Source organism: Haemaphysalis longicornis, unplaced genomic scaffold, assembly GCF_048455015.1.
Source record: "Haemaphysalis longicornis isolate Haplotype H1 unplaced genomic scaffold, Haemaphysalis longicornis Haplotype H1 scaffold_12, whole genome shotgun sequence".
Taxonomy (NCBI): Eukaryota; Metazoa; Arthropoda; class Arachnida; order Ixodida; family Ixodidae; genus Haemaphysalis; species Haemaphysalis longicornis.
The window spans coordinates 7,389,050-7,409,802 of record NW_027526225.1 but is presented as its reverse complement, the minus strand read 5'-3'; the positions used below and the strand labels follow the sequence as shown (position 1 = coordinate 7,409,802).

Sequence of the window (20,753 nt, the reverse complement as noted above, 5' to 3'; positions counted from 1 at the left end):
CGCGTGAGGTCTGCGCGGTGGCCGCAGTGTTTGCACTTATCCGAGAAGATCTCTGGATGGAAGTGACTATAGGCCAGCAGGTTCGGGTAGGTATTGGTTTGAAGTTGCCTCCATGCTTTGGCCTGCGCAGCGTTGAGTGTGCGGTGGGCGGCTGTAAATTCGCACCTGCTGTGTTTGTAGTAATTTGTTATCTCTTTGTGCGAGTTGACGCTGTCGAACTTCTCTGAGTGCTCTGTTGCCACTGCGGGGGGGGGGGGGGGGGGGGGGGGGTTAACTGCTGCTCGGGTGACGATCTCGCAAGCAGCTGTGTGGGCCTGTTCGTTGCCCTGTAACCCTTCGTGTGCAGGAGTCCATATAAGTTTCGTTGACCGGTAATTTGGTGCTCGCAGCTGTTGAACCATTCTTGCGGCGACTTGGGATATCCGCCCTTTGCTGTAGCTACGTATGGCTGCCTTCGAGTCGCTGAGTATGTATCTGGCTCGTGTTGCGGTGATCGCCAGAGCGATAGCTGCTTGTTCTGAAGATGTAGTATTTTTTGTGAGAACTGTCGCCGAGGAGAGCGTTTGTCCTTTGTGGTCACTACCACCACAGCCGTGGCGTTGTTGTCGGGATAGTCCGCTGCGTCTACAAATACTGTTTCGGGGTTGTTGCCGTATTGTTTTGTGAGAGCTTGTGCTCTTGCCATTCTCCTGGCCTTATTATATGTCGGATACATGTTTAAGGGTAGTGGAGTTGTGCGTATAAGCTCTCGTAGCGTGGCGGATACGTCAACTTCTTCGGCTTGTGTCGATCCATAGGGAATGCAAAGTTCTCTTAGAATTTGCCTCCCCGTAGGAGTTTTGGAGAGCCTTTCAAATTGTGAGATTTGCTGCGCCTCTATGAGCTCGTCGATGCGGTTGTAAAGGCCCAAGGCATCGAACCTGTCGTTTGGGGTTGACATTGGCAGTCCAATAGCTCGTATATATGCCCTTTTAATCATACTGTTGATTTTTTTCTTTTTCCCCCTTCTTGAGATTAAGGTAAGGGTGACGTAGATTATCCGGCTGGGAGGAGCTTTGCGCCGGTCGTCACTGTCCAGCATGCGTAATCATGCGAACGGCAAATAAACTTCGCCGTTCGGTACTTCAGAGTACGGATGCGCAAGAATTCTGCCAAATGGAACTGCCCTGAAACACGATTGCCTCTAACTTATCAATACAAACATGCCTGCTTACTGCCGCCACTAAAAAGTTAATCATTCAATTGTATAGTTAATTAAGCCACTGACATCAATAATTATAATTTCGTTCTACATGTGTCCCCCTGGACGCATAACGTCACTGTAGGGGTGGTCTTTACGTAAACCTAATTAAAAAAAATCTGTCGTCTTAATTTTGATCACCCCGTATTTTCACATGTGCACGCGGACCTTGTGGGCGCATCCTGCTTCTGCGTTTTCCGAGTTTATTTTTGAGCAAATTCTGAGGACGTTTTTCGGAGTTTCTTTATTTTTGCAAATTCGGAGTTTTTCGGAGCATTCAGAGTACACAGAATTCGGAGTTCTTCGGATTATTAGGGTCGCAGAGTATTGATCTTTAAGAAATGCCATGTACAATATTAAAAGAAATCAAACAGCAGAGTCATTTTTATTGCAGAGTCAATATTTGCAACATTCGTGGTGACATCCATTTACAACTTGTAGTATATGCAGGCATATTTTCCAATGTTAGTGTCTGTCACCGCATCACGCCCGGATCCAAGTTCCGACTGACCACTCGAAACATTGAGAATGCTCTTTTGACATTCGCACTAGATATGGGTAGACCCAGCAAATCCTGTGCGCGACGTGAAGGGGCGGGCCAATCTCATGCATGCCAAAACTGTAGCGGCTCCACAATTTCCTTCACAACGTAGGCCTGATACGCCAGAAATGCAGAAATCTTTCCAGCTGAGTAATTTCGTGCTCTCGCTGCACGACCACTGTGAACAAGTGCTTGTAGATCTAGAACATGTGAGGAGGTAGTTCTGCCTTCACGTTCGGGTTGACGATCTGCACCCAATACCAAAACGAATCGCTGGTGTATTGCAAGTCGTCCGCAATATTTCGTTGGACGGTCTGGCTCCACTTCTCGGCCACAGCACCGCCGTACTCATGGAAGCTGTTAACAGCGTACAAGATCTTCTCCTCGTCAGCAACAGCAATGTCGAGCATGCAGTCGACTTCCCCGCTAAAACTTGTCACTGAGGCGTCGGTCCATTGGCTTAACAGTGCCTTCAGGTGCACAGCAAGTAGGGAATAGACCCCATGCACCAATGTAGATTCAGCTTCTTTATTGATTATTGATCGAGCACTTCGTTCGAGGATTTTTTTTAAGAATCTGAGCTTAACAAGCAGGTCATGAAGATGAAGGAATCGGATATAGGAAACGAATATCGAAAGTACACAATCGAATAAGATTGTGAATGTAGGCCACATTTTAAGACCAGCATTGCCGGCCGACACGGGGATCAGCTAACAAGAGAAATCATCGAGTCCTACCAGATTGTTTCATTGAAAGACAAATGCGCTAGCACAGCTTCCATAACACTGACAAAGACAGAACTGAAATTATTAACCAATCACTAGTTTTTGCCTTCCTAAAGTGCCTTTTTTAAGTGAGTGTTTGAACTGTCATCCTCCACTTTTTAGTTTTGTTTTTATTGTATTTGCTTGTGTTCCTCCCCTTTCCCTCTTTTCTTTTGTTCGCAGTGTACAGTTCTGTATAAAATCGGGCGTCACAGTGAAAATAAACGAGTTGACAGTAGCGCTGTGTCCAGTCCACTTCGTTCGTCCTTGTTCCTTTGCGCTTACTCAAACGTTCAATCTTTAGTGAAGTGAGGTCAGAGAAGGGCGAATGAAATTCTAGGAAAATAACACACCAGGGAAAAAGGCCCCAAGTGGAGTAGCAGGGAAGGTGAGAAGAGTTTGACCTTGGTTCGACTATTGTTGTGGCGAGAGATCTGGTTTTTCATGATAAGGGTCGAAGCCACTCCCTTTGTGAAGCTTGGGAACGTGAGTGCAACTAACAAAATTGGAAACATGAAAATAGAACAGGAAAAGTTGTTCGAGGATGCCAGGGAACGATAAAGGGTAGTCTGGTTTTCACAGACGGCGGTCCCTGAATTCGGAGTTTTTCGGATATATCCGAATTCGCAATACTTTTAGCGGCGAGTGTTTTTCGGATTTTATCGGATTTATCCGAAAACGCAGAACCTAGAATAACGCCAGATAACGCGCCGTCGTAATTGCTCTCGCGCAGCACCGCACTGCCGGGAGACTGCCCACAACGGGTTCGAGAGCGAGCCACAGCTCTCGCCGCGCGTGTACTATTATGAGCAATATGAAAGGGAACACAGGAAGGTGTGGCAAACAGCCTCGAAACAGAGTCGGAGCTATACGCAGACGGCGCTGTGAAAAACAAGCAGGGACTCGTACATGGCTGACTGCCAATGGGAAGTGACACCGCTGGCCCTCAAACGTGCTCTTGCTCGCATTGGGGCTCACACGGCAAGCGGACTCGATGGCACCCCTGCGGAACTGGTCAAGTGTCTGGGGGAAGTGGCGCAAGCACACCTTGCAGCAATCCTCACCGGCATAATCCACGGCGACCCCATCCCAGAGGCATGGCTACTGGGAAAAGTGTCATTAATACCAAAGAAAGGCGGTGACAGCAGCCTTCTCAGGGATCACAGGCCACTCACAGTCACCAGCGTACTGTATAGGTTTTTTCCCAAGTGCTTAAGGCCTGGATGAGCGCGTGGGCGGAGCAAAGTGGTCACCTGACGGAGCTGCAAAATGGATTTAGACGGGGTCGTCGGGTGGAGGACAACCTGTTTGTACTCTCCCAGTGCATAGAAATTGCACGGAAAGAATCCCGCGGCCTGGTGACATGCTTTCTCGACGTCACTAAGGCATATGACAATGTCCCACACGGCCGTATGCTGCAGCACATGAGCGAGCTGGCTATGCCATCCAAATGGATTGACCTTCTGCGGCGCTTATACACCAGCAACAAGGCAGTGGCATGCTTCGGAGAGGTCCACACAGAGCCAGTGGCGATACACCGGGGACTGAAGCAGGGGTGCGCGCTCTCCCCGCTGCTATACATGCTGTATGTAGCGGGGCTAGAGAAAGCCCTTATTGCGTCGGGACTTGGTTTCACGCTGCCCTATTCTGAAGATGGACTCCCGCAAATGTGGACACTACCGGGGCTGGTCTTCGCCGATGACCTTGTCCTGCTCGCTGGAAGTGTGGCTGAGCTACAGGGACTTGTCACCGCCTCGGCTGAGCATCTGTCAACACTGGGACTGGCCTTCAACACGCGCAAGTCAGCGGTCCTGTGCTTCTCCGACCCAGAGGACAAAGCTCGCATTGTGCTGCTGCCTGGCGGTGAAGAGGTTCCACTGATGCACAGCTATTGTTACCTTGGTATCACTTTTAACACGTACCACTGGCGACAAGTATGCTACACACGAGGCTTTACTGAAAGAAAAGTCGAGACGCGCCAGCTGTATCCTGCGCAGACGGTGCTTATGGAGGTGCAACCGGTACCTGTTGGTCCGTGACCTGTGGAAGTCGGTGCACGTCCCATGTCTCACCTTTGCGAACGCTGTGGTGTGTGTGTCGGCGCCAACACGGGGGTGGCTCGAGCGTGGTCAGCGAGAGGTGGGCCGCCTTGCCTTGGGCTGCCATGGCCGAGTGGCTGTGGAGGCCATACAGGGTGACTTGGGATGGTCAACATTTGAGGCTCGCGAGGCCACCAGCAAAATTGCATTCTAAGAGCGACTCCGAGTCATGAACGACGAACGCTGGGCGCGGCGATTGTTCCGCTACATGGCATTCAAGGGTGTACGCACACAGTGGTGCAACCGCCTCTACAACCTCCGTCGAAAATTCGGCTTCACTACCTACCCGATCGAGGTGGGCCCGCCGCACAAGATCACGGAGAAGGTGCGCTCCAGGGTGAAAGAAGAGGAACGCGCTCACTGGCAGACCGCAATGCACCAAAAGTCTACCCTGGAACTGTACCGCAACCACAGGCAAGATATAGGCCGGATGCGTGTCTACGACAACAGCAGCGGCAGCACACTCCTCTTCGAGGCCCGTGCGGGGGCACTGCGCACGCTGCTGTACTGCCGGCACTACGGCAGCACACCAGAGGTTCAAGCAGCAAAGTGCAGGGCATGCGGCGACCACGAGGAAAGCATGGAGCACCTGGTGCTGCACTGCCACAGGCTGCGCCCACCCGCCAGAGTCAACGCCACTATACAACAGGCGCTAGGGTTCGAGGACGGCGTCGACAGTGCCATGGACGTACACACGACGAAAGAGCGACTGCAACTCTGGCAGTGATCGGTTCGGCTGGGTGCGGCGGTGGTGACGGTGCAGTGAACGCACTAGTGAACTGCAGTGAATGGTGACAGTGCAGTGGACGTACATACGCATGCAGTGTACCATATGCACAAGACTGCAAGAAAACTGCTACCTTTAGTTTTCTCGCTGGTGGGGACGGTGCAATGACTTTAGGCATTCAGCCGTTTTTTTTTTCTTTTTATATGTATTTTGTTAACTTTTTCACCTGGCTTGGACATTTCGGTGTCCGCCCGATACAAAGGGTTTCTGGCCACAACGATCATCATCATCATCAGGGAAAGGAGGGCGCTCTTCCACTAACTGTTGGCACTCCCACCGCGCTGGAATTTCTACAAAGCAGCAGCTTACGTCATTTCGCCGACAATATGGTATCGTCCGACAGCTGATAAGACGAACAGCGGGAATGGGAACAGTTCTTAGAACAGCATCACCCTTACCACTTTGTTTCTGACGGCGGCCGCTGCGTATCGCTAGTGCCTAGAATATACTGTATATTCTAGGCACTATAGTATCGCTCACACCTGGGTCTGAGGGTGTTTTCTGCGCGTTCCTGTGTTCCCTTTCATATTGCTCGTAATAGTACGTCGTCAGTCACTCCAAAGGGAAGCAATAACTTTTCTAGTACAGTGGTTTATTATTAGCCCCTGGGGCAAACACCCGCCAGCTTGTGCCAAGCAATCGCCTCCTGTATTTTTTGCTAGCCTCCTCAGTGCTTTAGTCACGTGATCGGTTAATCTTGGGGCGACGTACGGTGAAAAATGACAACGTAGGAAAAAACGTGTTCGGCGGCGGCGCCGAGGTTCCTATTCGCACTTTCCAGCAACGGTGGCGCCGCCGCGCGCCTTTTTTCCGAAGCTGTTTGTAGATGATCGGCGTCCTGGGCGAAGGCAGCCGGAGCGTTCGGAAACGTGGGGATTGAGAACGCACAACCAAAAACCAATGGAATATGCTGTGTACCGCAGTGTAGAAATCGCTCAGTGCCGGGAAAAGCCAGCGTTCATACCTTTCCCAGCGATAAAAAAGCCCGAAAGGTTTGGATAACTATGCTCCGCATTGGAAAAGGTGTCAGCAACACAAAGGGGTTTGCAGTATTCACGAAAGCTGACTTGTTCTGGAGCAATATCCGTAAGTTTAGTTCGCTCTCTTGTTATTGGTGGTGTGTTTTTCGTGCAAGTTGAGTGTGTCGTTTATTAATAGGTGGTCTGCAGACACTGAAACCACGGAAGAAAGGCGCCGTGGCGCCACATAAAGCGCTAGACATATGGACGACGGGTGCATGCGGTTCGCATGCGACTGATTGTTACGACTTATTGTTAGGACCGGTTTTGGCGGATCAGTCGCATGCGAATCGCATGCACCAGTCGTCCATGTGTCTCGCGCTTAACATTCCTATGGGCACGCACGAGTAGAAAGTGAAGCCAAGAACGAACAGGAGAACGTCACTGTTCTTTCATTAAAGAGCTGGTTTCTGTTAATAAATGCTGTATTCCAGTTGCATTTTGTGCTTTGTTGGGTTGTTTGTGCTTCGCTCCCTTTTTAGCATTAAACTTGCTGCTTTTTTGTTAATTCTCAACCCCCCCCCCCAAAAAAAAAAAAAAAAAATTGGCGATGTAGGTATTTGTAATAAAAAAATAAACTTGTTACTGCGGCATCGTCGTTTCCGACAGCGCGCTGAAAGTACAGCACAGTTGATGTAACAGGCCTTGCAGTAGAGGCGTCAGCGTTTGATAATTAGTTTCGGTATTTTTATTATTACCTGTAACCTGCATAAACGCCGTATATCTTTCCTTGTAAAAACAGCCCACAAAATTATAATTTACTCGCATTATTCGCACTTGTAACTGTAACTCGACACAGTTGCGCAAGTGGCAATAAAAAAACCCTGTGCTCGGTTCCGTCTACCGAGCTCTGCTTGGCGCCTAATAAATATTCGTAAAGTGTGCTTGAACAATTTTACGAACATGCATGGAAGTGTAGCGCCCTTTATAGAAACTGAAGTGCCAACAAACGTTCACGCAGCGCGGTTGGCTGGTGACGCCATTCGGTTGCAGGCACAATCCATCGATGCTCAGCATGTGGCCTCCCTGATGCCGCAAAACAGTGTGACTGGCGTTATAAACTGCTTCGCCTTCGACAAAGCACCTTCATCGGCAAGGGAAAAGATGGTCTGAAGAGACACTAATGGGCCCGGATCGGCTTTTCCCCCCATATGCGCGCGCTTAACACGACGTCCCGATCATCGTCCCGTCCTCCATTTTGGATACCCCGTCGCACCACCTATATTCGCTGGAAAGTGCGAATTGCTGGCCGCTACTTCAACGGTCTCAAACATCGGCTGCATTGGCAACCAGGCACAAGCCGCTCTCGAGTTCAATTACGCTCTTGGACACGACCGAGGATCCCGTTTAATCTCGGGGCCCAACCTTACGACATGTTAGGCGTCCCACTCACTCCCATTGTAAAGCGGGCGATGTGTTTGGCATTGAAAGAATACAGGAGGCGATGGCCAACTTTCGGCCGTTCTTGCATTTGCTGCTGTTCCTCACAAGCGTAGGTCATTGCACTGACCGTGTTGATTCGCGCTGCCTTGATTGCGCCAGGGCGTTATTTGGGATGTCCGGTGAGTCTCCGGGCATATTCCACGCCTTTTGGTGGGTTGCCCGCGTCCGCGCTGTGACGGCTCGCGCCGTCTAAGGTCAGCGGACGAGTGCCGATGCCGCCCGGTCGTGCTTGAAATGTAAGGGTGTTGCGACGATAATTGGAACACTTTAAAATTTTTTCCTGAGCGAACCGCCGCTCTGTTCGCGCTCGAACTCGACACGAAGGTCGCATTTTGTGGTCTATTTTGTTTGATACCTGGAACAACGATGGTACTTCCCTGTGTATTCTCAAAATAAATAAAAACGATTTTCGCCTTGCGAGCCAGCGCAAGTTCATGTTGGAACGACGGAACCACCTGCAGAGTGAAACGCACGTTTGGGATTCACGTACGGAGCCAAATGGTGCAGCCGACGATCAGAAAATGCACCTAGAAATGAGCTAGCAGACGATCAGAAAACCCGGTTTTCGGGCTCGCACGTCCAAATCAGCCGCCATTTTCCCATAGGCAAAAATCGTTATTTATTTTCAGGACACGACCGGACTTATTTATTTATTTATTTTCGACCGGACACGCCTGTCCATCTCTCGTGAAAAACACCCTGCTTCACATTTTGAGACGCCACTTTGGAAAGTAGTGCACGAAGAAACGAAGACTAGGCAGAGTGGTTAAACAAAGTCAACAGCAACAAGAGTAGAGTATTTTTATTTCATGTGAATGTAGCATACAGTGCACAAAAAGTAAGAACGTGTGAAAAGTAGGCAACAATGAAATACTGATAAACTGCTCTGAACACGTGGCAGTGAACAGGTTCATTAGTTTGCTTGCACCACCACTCTCTATAGATTAGAGTAGACATGATCGCATAGGGTACGTGACATGTTTGCAAACAAAAAAATTTGCAGAAACTCCTACATTGCCGACTATTACATGAGCACACACCGTTCTGTTATACAGTGCACCCCGGTAAGTTGCCTTCACTATTACACACCAATGCAGTGCTGGTAAAGCTATTTTACACGGGCACTTTAAACAGTCTTATATAGGAATATGAAGGCCTTACAGCCTTTTAATAATAGATTTATTTATGCACCAAAAGTGCGACACATCAAGCATCGCACACGGACAGACTGGTTTCCTCGTTGGGTTTACATAAAACATAAAAATGCTAACACATTCAAAACATTTTTGGAAGTAAACAGTAGCCTCACTTTTTCCCTAATTTGGAAAAACAGTGATCCCTTCCCACAAGAGTCTACGGCGTTAGCTTCTCTGTTAAATCAATTTCCGCCAAAATTTGGTGCAAGTATTTTTCGAGCGCCCGTCTGTGAGGTCGTAGCAGCCCAGGTCAGCAGACTATCTTTAGTTGTAAGGCCCTGCTCTGGATGCGTCATTGTCGACGTCACGAAAACACACGATTTAGTTGGAGAAATTGAAATTTTGGCATAAAATGTGTAATTCCTCAGTGAATAAAGCATCGCTGTCGGACAAGCACGTAGGGCACTGTAAAACACTGTCTTTCGAATAAAACAAACTTGTATTTTGTCCGCATGGCCCCTTTAAAGATTACGGGCCAAGCAGCCTACTTTGTTTTGCACAAATTATTTACAAAATTAATACTTAGTTGATTAAGTGAATGGGCGACCTACACCTTAACAACCTAGGCAACAGGCAGGCTTCAGGGATGCAGTCTCAACACTGGATCACATTAATGCTACCAGAAAAATAAATAAAAGGTGTGTGGTATATAAAATCTCTATGCAGTATACAAGGCACTTGATTGATTGATTGATTGATTGTAGAGTTTAACGCGCCGACGCAACGCAGGCGACGAGGCGCGCCGTAGTGGAGGGCTCCGGATTAATTTCGACCACCTGGGGATCTTTAACGTGCGCCGAAATCTCGTACGCACGGGCATTTTTGCTTTCCGCCTCCATCAGAAAAGCGACCACCGCAGCCGGGAATCGAACCCGCGACCACAAGGCACTTACAGATTACGTAAAGGCATCTGATTCAGTGGCCATCACCAGAGTTAAGAGATCATAGAATGGAAAAGACTTGCATTGCGTTGTTCAAGAATATATACGAAGGATGCACAGGTACACTTCCGATGCATAAGAAGACTAAAAAGCTCCTCAATCAAAAAGGCTGTCACTCAAAGAGACAGAATATCACCACAATTATTTACAATCCAAACAGAGGGGTACTTACAAAACCTGATCGGAACACAAAAGAATATTACGGATAAGTAAGGAATACCTAAACCATTTGAAATTTAAAGATTACAGTTTCCTAACGAGTCAGTCCCACGGGGACTCACGCAAATTGCATCAGCAACTCTACCTGGAAAACTGAGTTGCCGGGTTAAAAATAAACACAAAAGAATAAAAGATTACGCTGCACAGACATGTGGAGAGACGCCCTTTCATGATATCTAATGAAACACTAGAACAAATGAATGATTACAACTATCTTGGGCAATTTGTTAGCGGTAATCTAAATGATGGGCAGGAACTTAAATGATGAATAAGTAGGGGGTGTGCTGAATTTGGTAAGTATCCTGAAACTTTCGGCAGTAAGCTACCTGTTGCTAAAAAGACTAGTATATAAATGCGTGCTTTCACTGACGACATCTGTGGCAGAAACTTGAGCCTCACTAAGCGCCTTGAGAGCAAACTTCGATTGGCCCAACGAGCCATAGATTGAAAACGGCTAGAGAGCACACTTAGAGATAAGAAAACAGCAGCGTCAATTTGGAACAAACTGATGCCGAAGATATTCTAGTTCCGATTAAGCGAAAAAAGTGGCGTTGGGCAGGCCATGTACAAGTCATGTGCATAAAGAATAGAAGGTGGACCATTTGTTTCACGGAATGTTTGCCAAGGGACGTTTACCGAAACAGGTGACGACCCAAGATTCGATGGGACAAGAAACGAACTCAACAAACTCACCGCAGTCGAAAAGCAACTCTTTTCTTCGAAAGACAACTACACTGGTCATCATTTTACACATAAAGTTGTCAGCATATTGAATTTGAGCAAGGCAATGTCAATAAATAACTTCGTCTTCACCATCTTATTGGGTGCTTCTTTTTCCCATCTGCGAATGCCTTGGTAGTGCATCATCCACAAAACATGACTTGGGCATGTAATGTCCACCACTTCCCATCCACTGTCACCATGGAAGTGCATTCTGCAACTAAACATGATGGTACGTACATTAAATTTCGGCAGTGGTGGCGGTTTCATTTTTGTGAAGACGGAAAGCAAAAAGGTGAAATAAAATGGCAACAAATAAATTATGGACTCAGATCATTGCAGACAACTTTTGCGAGCCTCCACATAACTGAAGGAAGCTCGAAACTGCTACGTGCATAGCAAATGTCACACAGTTCATATACAAGGTTTTTTTCCTGTGATGAGGAAAAGCTGCATCAGATGTAAATAAATGGTGGAACGTGCGCTTAGCATTCACTCAGGCAACCGCTCCACTGCACTCTGGAATGATCTTGCCATCATCACTGCCAACCTAACTGATTAAGAAACTCTCCACAAACAACTGTTCAAACATTTGAAAGATCATGTGCCCTTTGTAGCACTTACTGGTTGCCATGTGGGGGGCATGAACCAAGTCAAGTCACTTGGCTTTTTGTCCACGCCTCCAAACATCACTGCAGTTGAAACAAAATCAAATCGAACTGAACTGAATTGTTGGTTTCACCTTGCCGCTGTTAAATTGTTGTTGTATACAAACACTCTTTTGCCTTTCTGCAGCCTTTGTGGTTATTCTCAGTGTACCCCCAAGTAACATGGCCCTGTTTCACCCATTAGGATTGTTATTGTTCACTCCTTGTGTAACTCCCTTTACTCAATGCTCTGTAATGGCACAATGAGTAACGGGGGATACGCAGCATACAATGGCTACAACAGTGGCTGCCACGAATATCGAAAGCATGTGACAGTAAAACAAGTGACGAGAGATGCTTGATAGCGAAGAAAGGACAGGCATGCACACAGTGCACCTTACGGGCAAGCTCTGTGAGTCTCGACCCAGCACTCTGTGACAGCAGACAGCACAACAATGCATGTTCGCCTCGCTCCACCACACATTGCAGATACCACAAACTTATGCGGCCCACTGTACCTCCTCCAAACAAAACATGCGATGCGGTAGGAGAAATGACATTTTAGCTCAAATTGTTGAAATTTCTCCCAGAATCAACTGTCGGACAAGCACTGCAGGTACTACAAAAAACTGAATTTTTTGAACTACAGTTGAACCCCTTTATGAGAGACACGTACCGGGGAGCAGTTTCAGTATCTTATACAATACGTCTCTTATAAGCAGGAAACCATATTTTCACTAACTGATCAACTCCTAGTTCAATGTGGGCACTGTACGACTAAAATAAGCTCAAAATAACAAACAGCATGTTGCAAAAGATTCATTCTAATTGATGTTTGGCCCCAGAATTTACAAAATAGTTCTGAATCTTTGTTTCCTTCACAACTGTATTTACACTGTTTTTTACAGCAAATTCTACAAGCTTTCACTCCTTTCGCTGTTTACAGAAGATGAATTGTAGATGTTGAGTTCACAAGCCTGATGAATAGCCAGGTCGCACAGCTCCTTCGCTGTGTGCTCTGGCTATTCATCGCGCTTGCAGGGCTCAACATCTGCGATGCTTCTTAACTGGAGCTACGCGATTGGGAGAGCCCACTGCGCGCGCCCAATGTTCTTGGATTGCACAGAAGCCCGCATGCGCAGTTGTGCTCTAATGCACGGCAGTAAGCTTTACTCACTTCTGTAAGTTGCATTTCCATTGGCAGGGCTTCTTTCATAGCTGACTGAACCACCGTGTGTTCGCTGAAGTTATAATAAATAGTGACTGCGGGTGTCTGTCGTGCCCCTTAGTTTCCACAATGGAAGCTACAGCAGTTAGAGACTGGTGGCACCGCATCTGCAGTTAAAATGTCTTACAAGTGAGATTGTTGACCAAAATTCAAGGACAACTTGTCCTTTTAACCAACTATCTTCTACATCTGATGTCTGTTATAAAAGAAGTCAATTTAATGGGAAAGATAGGGCATCCAACCATGTAGGTGAATAGTGTCTATAATACCCGATTGTCTCTTACATCCATGTCTCTTATAACAAGGTTCAACTGTAAACAATGTTGTAGGTTGTCTTCATGGCCTATTTAACTTACACATTACTTTAGGGCTCTTGTCCTCTATATGGATGAGAGAGAAACTCAGTAGCCTCTGACACTTCAGCTCCCATCTAAAGTGAGAGAATAGCATTGAGACTAGTTGCATGCCTTAACGATATCTTTCAGGAGGCCATCTTCTTGTGCGCATACATTGTTGGAATGTTGTTTTAGATGGGCGACGTCCTGTAAGAATTATTTATACTTAGGTACAACTTAAGAACAACAAAACTTACCCCTTCACCACATCACCACCACCTCGCGCGGCACAAAGAATGCCTTACTGTGAGTTTTTGAATGTGACACGAGTCGTGTCTGCGATTTTTCGAACTTTATGTGATTATAAACAACTGCAACAACAAACTAACTGCGTGAGAAACTGCCAATGATGTCGCGCATTGAGTGAAGTCTCCTTTCACAACAAGCACATGCAATGACATCTGGGTCTGTTGCTTCGGCAGTGATGCGCTACAAAGATTGTCATTCTAACCAACACCTGAATACAGCTGTCAATACAGGCACAGTTATATTACAATGGCATGCACATGTTTGCCAACAACGGCCATGCTTTTTCAGCTTGCTTGGCACTTCTAGACACTGCCCTTGTGGAGCGTCGTGCTGGCCTGTATTTGTCTGCAGCCACAAAGTTAGCAGGCACTTCTGGGTGTTTGCACTTTACTCTCCAGGCCATTGAATTCCAGGCAGGTCTTGCAGAGTTAGTAACCACGTCCAAGACTTCATCTTCACACTTCACTTTTGTAGGCATTTCACTAGTAGCAGGCACAGCATTTGTGCCGTTTCGTGCTACGGAGTTTGCCAACACTTGCGAGAATTCCCCTTCACTCTTCACGTTTATGAACATTTCACTTGTGGTGGACGCCACACTTCTGTAACTTCGTGCTGGAGTGGACGTGCCAGTGGTGACAGATTTGGGCAACACTTCGGAAGCTTTTCCAACTCGCTTTACGCATGTGGGTGTTGCACTTGTGGTGGACATTTCACGTCTGGATGTGCTTGTGGTCACAGAGTCAGCCAAGACTTGTGGAGCATCTCCAGCAATACCCTTAACACTTGCACACATTGCACTTGTAGCACACATTTCCCTTGAAGCACGCTGTGTTTGCGTGCATTTGCTCGTCATCACTGACCTAGACAACACTTGCAAGATTTCTCCAGCGCACTTAACACTTAATGACAGCACTTCACTTCTGGCACTCCTTGCTCGAGTGGATCTCCGTGTGGCAATGGAGTTTGCAGACAATTTCAAGTCTTCATCAAAACACTTCAAATTGGTTGGCACTGCCTTTGAGGCAGACACATCACGTAAGGCACTTTGTGCTTGTTTGGACGTTCCTGCGTTCACAGAGTTTGCAAACCGTTGCAAAGCTTCTTCAGCACACTTTGTACTTATGGTATTTGCACTTGAGATTCTTTGTGCTTGTGCGGACTCCCTCGTGGTCACAGGGTTAGTTGAAACTGAAGAGGTTCCTTCAGCAAACTTCACACGCAATTCAGACATTTTGCTTCTGACATTTCTTGCCCGAGTTGATCTGCGTGTGGCTATGGCGTTAGATGACACTCGCCAAGACTTCAAAATACCCTTACACACCGCACTTCTGGAGCTCCCCGCTTTTGTAGATCTTTGTCTGGTCGCAGAGCTAGCCGACCGAGTGGATCTACGTGTGGTCACCGAGTTTGCAGACACTTCCAAGTCTTCCCCGTTGCACTTCGCAGTTCCGTTCAACACTGCACTTCTGGAGCTTTGTGCTTTTGTAGATATCCGTACGGCCGCAGAGCTAGCCAAAACCCTTTTGGCACGCTTAGCACCAGCAGACTTCTCTCTCGCATGAGCCTTGCGGTGCACGTTGAGCGAAACCCCGGTGGCAAACGTTCTGGGGCAGATGGTGCAACTGTAAGGTCTCTCACCCGTGTGGATTCGATGGTGAACGTTCAAGTTGGAACGCCAAGTGAATGTCTTGGGGCAATACTGGCACTGGTAGCGTTTCTCACCCGTATGCGTCCTGCGGTGTTGTTTCATGACGTCCCGAACCGCGAAGCGCTTGCCACAGATGTCGCATTTGTACGGTCTCTCCCTTGTGTGGGCCCGGATGTGAACCACCAGTTCAGCCCGCCTCCGAAACGCCTGTGGGCACAGGGAGCAGTTGTGGGGCTTTTCGGTCGTGTGGATGCGCGAGTGTGCCAAGAGGTTGTGCGAGGTCACAAACGCTTTCGCGCACACCTTACACTTGAATGGTTTGTCCCCCGAGTGTCGGCGCGCGTGCGTTTCCATGTACGCCTTCCAGGCGAAACTCTTGTGGCACACGGGACACTTGTACGGCCTGTCAGTGCTGTGAACCTGCATGTGGCGTCTTAGGTGACTTAGAAGTGAGAACTTTTTTTTGCACAACTTGCAGCTGTGACGTTTTGCGCCACTGTGCAGCCGCACATGAACTTGAAGGTAGTCGTTAGTGGCGAACACCTTCGCACAGACTGTGCACGAGTATCGCTTTTCTTTTGTGTGTACCTGGGTGTGCCTTAAGAGCTGAGACTTAAACTGAAACTTCTTCTGGCACTTCATGCACTTGTGTGGCCTTGGGCGGGTCTCGGGTTTTAGCTTCGGCCGCGAGTTTGAACCATTCACTGCCATTTTTGTAGCCGAAGCCACGGCCGTGGCCTTGGGCTTGCAGACATGCCTCAGAAAACTTGCTTCCCAGACAAATTCCTTTGAACATTGAGTGCAGTCAAACATGACGGACGGTTCTTAACTGCACTTCATCGAGAAGTTTGTTCCAGGGTGGTAGAGGCGACGCCTTGAATGCAAGAAGCTCCCCAGGCAAATTCCTTTTAACAGAGTGCAGTCAAACATGATGCGCAGTTCCTAACTGCACTTCACCGAAAAGTTTCTTCCAGAGAGGCACAGGTGACGCCTTGAATGCAAGAACCTCACACGTGTCAGCCAAGGGCTATCGCCGCACACTGCCTGGCGTCCATAACCACAGGGCTACATGTTGGTGTAGTGCGGGTGAAACCTGAAAGGAAAAGATATTTTGTTAAGCGCGGGTGTTCAGGTAACAACTTTGGCGTGAAAAGCAGTTCACATTACGACAACACTATTCCGTCATCACAACAGAGTTTCCAGACGTTTCACACAGCCGCCAAGCTCACTAGCATATAAATAAATTGAGTGAGGTGGCCCAAACCTCGAATTTCTAAAATTGAGTCTATGAATAAATACATCACATCACACCCCATCACTTTACTACCTTAAAGACCCCCTAGAGGGGGCATTGCATAAGGGGTGGGAAATAGATACAACAAATGCAATGCATATGCAGAATGGGCATAAATACGAACGGTGGTAACCACTACAGAAAGGAAAATATTACATTTGCAGGATCGGTACAAATACTAACAGGCGTAACACCTTGCAGAAAGAAAACAGAAAAAAAAGACAAAGCGAGAACCAGGGGTACAAAAAGGAACACGCTTGAGTATTCAAATTGAAAAGAAGCGAGTGGCATTTTGTGTAAATGTTGAGTGGCACATTATGGTGGCAAGATCAGCGGAAAGGCCAATCCAGTCTGAGGCTGCGCGAAAAGATCAGGAGGCGGCAAATGTCGTGGTACGGGCCTGTGGCCGGGTGACATGGGAAGGATGAGTGGTGCGTTGAGATATGCAGGCAGGAGGCTGGATATAGGGCGTGTGACCGAGTGGACTATGACAGAACTTGTGGAACAAAATGCGGCGGGCAACTCGGCGATGAATGTTAAGGTTTAAAAGACCAGATTCTTGCTTAAGAGGTGAAACACTCGCGTTGTACGAATATGAGGAATGAATGAATCTAGCTGCTCAATTCTGGACTGATTCCAGTGCATCGGTTAAGTACGCTTGACGAGGGCTCAAGATAGGCGACGCGTATTCAAGTTGGGTGCGAATTGAAGATTTGTAGGCTAGCAGTTTTACATGAAAGGGTACATGACTTAGGTGTCGTTTTAAGAAACCTCTCTGCTTCCCCACAGTGGAAGCAGAGAGGCGTGTTGTCAGGGGTGCGCCACAGGTCACTGTTCCGGCGGCCCGTTTCCATCAAGTAGGGTGTACGCAGCGACAGCTCCAGGGTATGTTGCGGTGTGACCGAGGCAACGATAGGAGGAGTGCCATAGACGGGCTGGTGCAAGGCTGCTTCATATGAGGAGCGGGGTTCATCCTGCCGCAACACGTCAACTTGTTCTGGTACCCGCACAGCCTGCCTTACCTCCTCCCTAACTAGTTCTGCTAAGGACAGCGGAGCCGGTGGCACCTGTCCCTGCTGCAGTCTTTCAAGCTCTTCGCGAACAATCTATCTCGCGAGCTCCCGGAGACTGAGGCTGTCCATCCTGGATACGTTGGGCAGGACTGGTTCGTTGCGACTGTAGTGCCGCGCCCTTTGGTGGAGTGCCCTTTCAATCGTGGTAGCCTTGAGGACGAATTCGGCAGCCGTTCTCAAGGGACTCCGCATCAGCCCGGTGAAGATGTCTTGCTTGACGCTGCGCATGAGATGTCGAACCTTCCTGTCGTCGGTCATTGAGGGGTCAGCGCGCTTAAAAGACGAGCCATGTGTTCGGCGTACATGGCGACGCTCTCGTTCGGACGCTGGTTTCAGTCTTGAAAGGCAGCCTCAGTCTTCTCCTTGTGATCATTGTTTGGGTAGGTCGCTAGTAACCGCCGGTGAAACTCCTCCCACGACGACATCGTGGATTCATTATTTTCATACCAGGCTCGCGCGTTTTCTTCCAGTGAAAAGTACACATTTCGCAGCTTAAATCCGTTGTCCCAGTCGTTAAACGTTGCCACGCGCTCGAAGTGGTCAAGCCAATCTTTCACGTCTTCATAAGGCTCTCCGTAAAAGACTTGTTTTTCGCTGCTGCTGAACCACGTACTGAAAAGGGCTGCCCGTCGGAGTCGTGTTCACAGCGCCAGTGTCCCATCCTGTCATCCTGGTCGTGCGATCAGGTAGAAGACCGCACTCTGCTGGAAGCCCGAGTAGACGACGGCTGGTTCGCCCGTGGACGGGCGAAACCTCGACTTGAATTAGCGACTTGACGGTTGGGGTATCATGTTGGGGTATCATTGAAAAATAATTTGACGGTTGGGTTATCATGTACCCCACACCTCCACCACTTATGTAGCAATGAGCTCCAGTAGGGAGAGTAAAATCGTTAATTAACAGGGCGAACTTGTGCCGGCAAACACTGGCGATCCACAGCTAGAGCAAGCGAGCTTGGACTTCTTTCTCCTCTGTCCACCAGTGAGAACATACCCATTACTAGAAACAGCCCCGTTAGCCGGTCGGGGATTGCTCCCACAATAATAAAGTCGCGGCAATATTATTGCCCAGGTTAGTGTGCAGGTCATGAACGAAAAGGGCAAGTTGGGTTTCACACGAAATTTTTTTTCTAAATCCATGCTGTGCGGGACGAAAATCCAAGAAGTGCACGATTTCGGTGTAAATGAAGTGTTCCATGAGCATGCAAGGCACGCTTGTTAAGGAAATGGGGCGATAATAGAGCGGACATGATCTATCCCCATATTTGAAGACTGGAATGACCTTTCCTATTTTCCAATTGATTGGTAGGTTACCTGTGGATAATGACTGACAGAACAACAGTGACAAATATATATGGCAGATATGCGTTTGGTATTTTTCAGAAATTTTGTGTTAACATCGTCTGATCCCGCTGAAGAAGAGAGTTTTAGTTTTTCGTATAACGATATTATTTCGGCAGCGATCAATATTGGGCGTGTGTGGGCTGATGGGCGAGTTGGTATTTCGACATTCTTGTATTACAGCGCACTACAAACAGGACACAGGGAAGGACACAGACACAGCGCTGACTAACAACTGAGGGGTTTATTGGGAAAGTGAACATATATACGAGGCAATCAAACACAAACCAATATCAAGTGTGAACAAAGTATGCACTCTCATCTCATTGACGGTTGGCCAGAAATTTTAGTTCTTTTTCTGATAGGGCCACAGAAGGCATGCTGATGCACTTGTCACTCTGCCGATGAATTTCGAAGGCCTCGATGATTTCTCGGGTGATCTTATGATTTCCTTTTCCTATCAGCTTGCACTTATCGTACTGTGGTTTGCACCCGCACTGCTTACAGTGGGCGGCTAGGTGCCCTTCCGCGACAAGCTTTTCTACTTTGTTGTGATGCTCCCGAAGCCGGTCGTTGATACATCTTCCCGTTTGGCCTATGTAGCTCCTCTTGCAGTCCAAGGGCAATGAGTATACTACTTCCTCCTTGCATGCCACAAACTGATTGTGATGCCTCGTGCCACATTCCCGACGCTTCCTCTCCCTTGTGTTTACTTTTGAGCACAACCGCATAAGTTTTTCCGGTGCCGAGAACACTACATTCACGCCTGCGCGCTTGCCCGTCTTTTTTAGGTTGTGCGCAACTGCGTGAATGTACGGCACTACAACTACATTTTTTCTTTTCTCTTTTTCTTGATTTGCAGCTTGAGTATCATCTGAAATCTGAAGATCACCCGAGAAATCATCGAGGCCTTCGAAATTCATCGGCAGAGTGACAAGTGCATCAGCATGCCTTCTGTGGCCCTATCAGAAAAAGAACTAAAATTTCTGGCCAACCGTCAATGAGATGAGAGTGCATACTTTGTTCACACTTGATATTGGTTTGTGTTTGATTGCCTCGTATATATGTTCACTTTCCCAATAAGCCCCTCAGTTGTTAGTCAGCGCTGTGTCTGCGTCCTTCCCTGTGTCCTGTTTGTAGTGCGCTGTAATACAAGAATGTCAATATTGGGCATAGAGAGATGATGCTAGACGGGAAAATCAGAAAAGGGCTGTTAGTTTCGTTTTTGAACATGGAAGCGAATGCTGCGTTGAATAATTCTGCGCATTCAGAATCTTTAACTTCCCCACCCGAAGGATTATTCAAAATAATACCTGGCATTTTCTCTTATAGAGTTAATCACCGCCCAAAACTTCCTAGGGTTATTCACTAAAATTTTCGGAAGATCAGCATGAAAAAAGGTTCTTTTTGCGGTTCGAATGGCGTTATAATAAACGGTTTTGGCTTCTTTATACCTACCCCATGTGCTGCGCGTTTAGCTGCACGAAAAAGTGTTTTTTTTTTTTTCAAGCCACTTTAAAAGTTTGGAAAACCATGGTGTTTGGTGATTAGAACAGAAGGTAACACTAGGAATAAATTTGTTTGTAAGCTCCTTATTTTTTTTTTCGAAAATTAACCAGTTATAGTTCACTGATCATTCACTCAAGGTTGTTTCAAAATGAGGTAGGAATGCTTCGAGTTCAGTGACTATTGCATTGTAATCCCCCTTGCCGTATAGATGTATAGTTTTACTGCATGATTTGCATAGTTCCGCGGTGAATTCAAAAACAGAATAAATAACTTTGTTGTTGCTAATCTCGGGAAGGTGTGTAATATGTGATAAGCTTTCAGGTTTAGTTGTCAGTATCAGGTCCAGAATATTAGAAGTTTCAGCAGAAATACGTGTAGCTTCTTTTATTACCTGTGTCAAG

General features: G+C 47.5%; 1 protein-coding gene across 7 annotated transcripts in view; it reads right to left on the bottom strand.

Moving 5' to 3' along the window:
- Positions 1–8,677: 8,677 nt before the first annotated feature.
- LOC144162364 (uncharacterized) overlaps positions 8,678–20,753 on the bottom strand; it is a 44,308-nt gene continuing 32,232 nt past the window's right edge. For 6 of the 7 annotated variants that reach the window (XM_077692864.1, XM_077692862.1, XM_077692865.1 and 3 more), the window contains one exon: positions 8,678–16,229. In XM_077692864.1, the coding sequence (XP_077548990.1) occupies positions 13,730–15,949 (2,220 nt within the window). In that variant the 5' untranslated portion in view covers positions 15,950–16,229 and the 3' untranslated portion in view covers positions 8,678–13,729. The remainder of the gene's footprint in view (positions 16,230–20,753) is intronic. The other variant, XR_013320657.1, reaches the window with a different exon arrangement.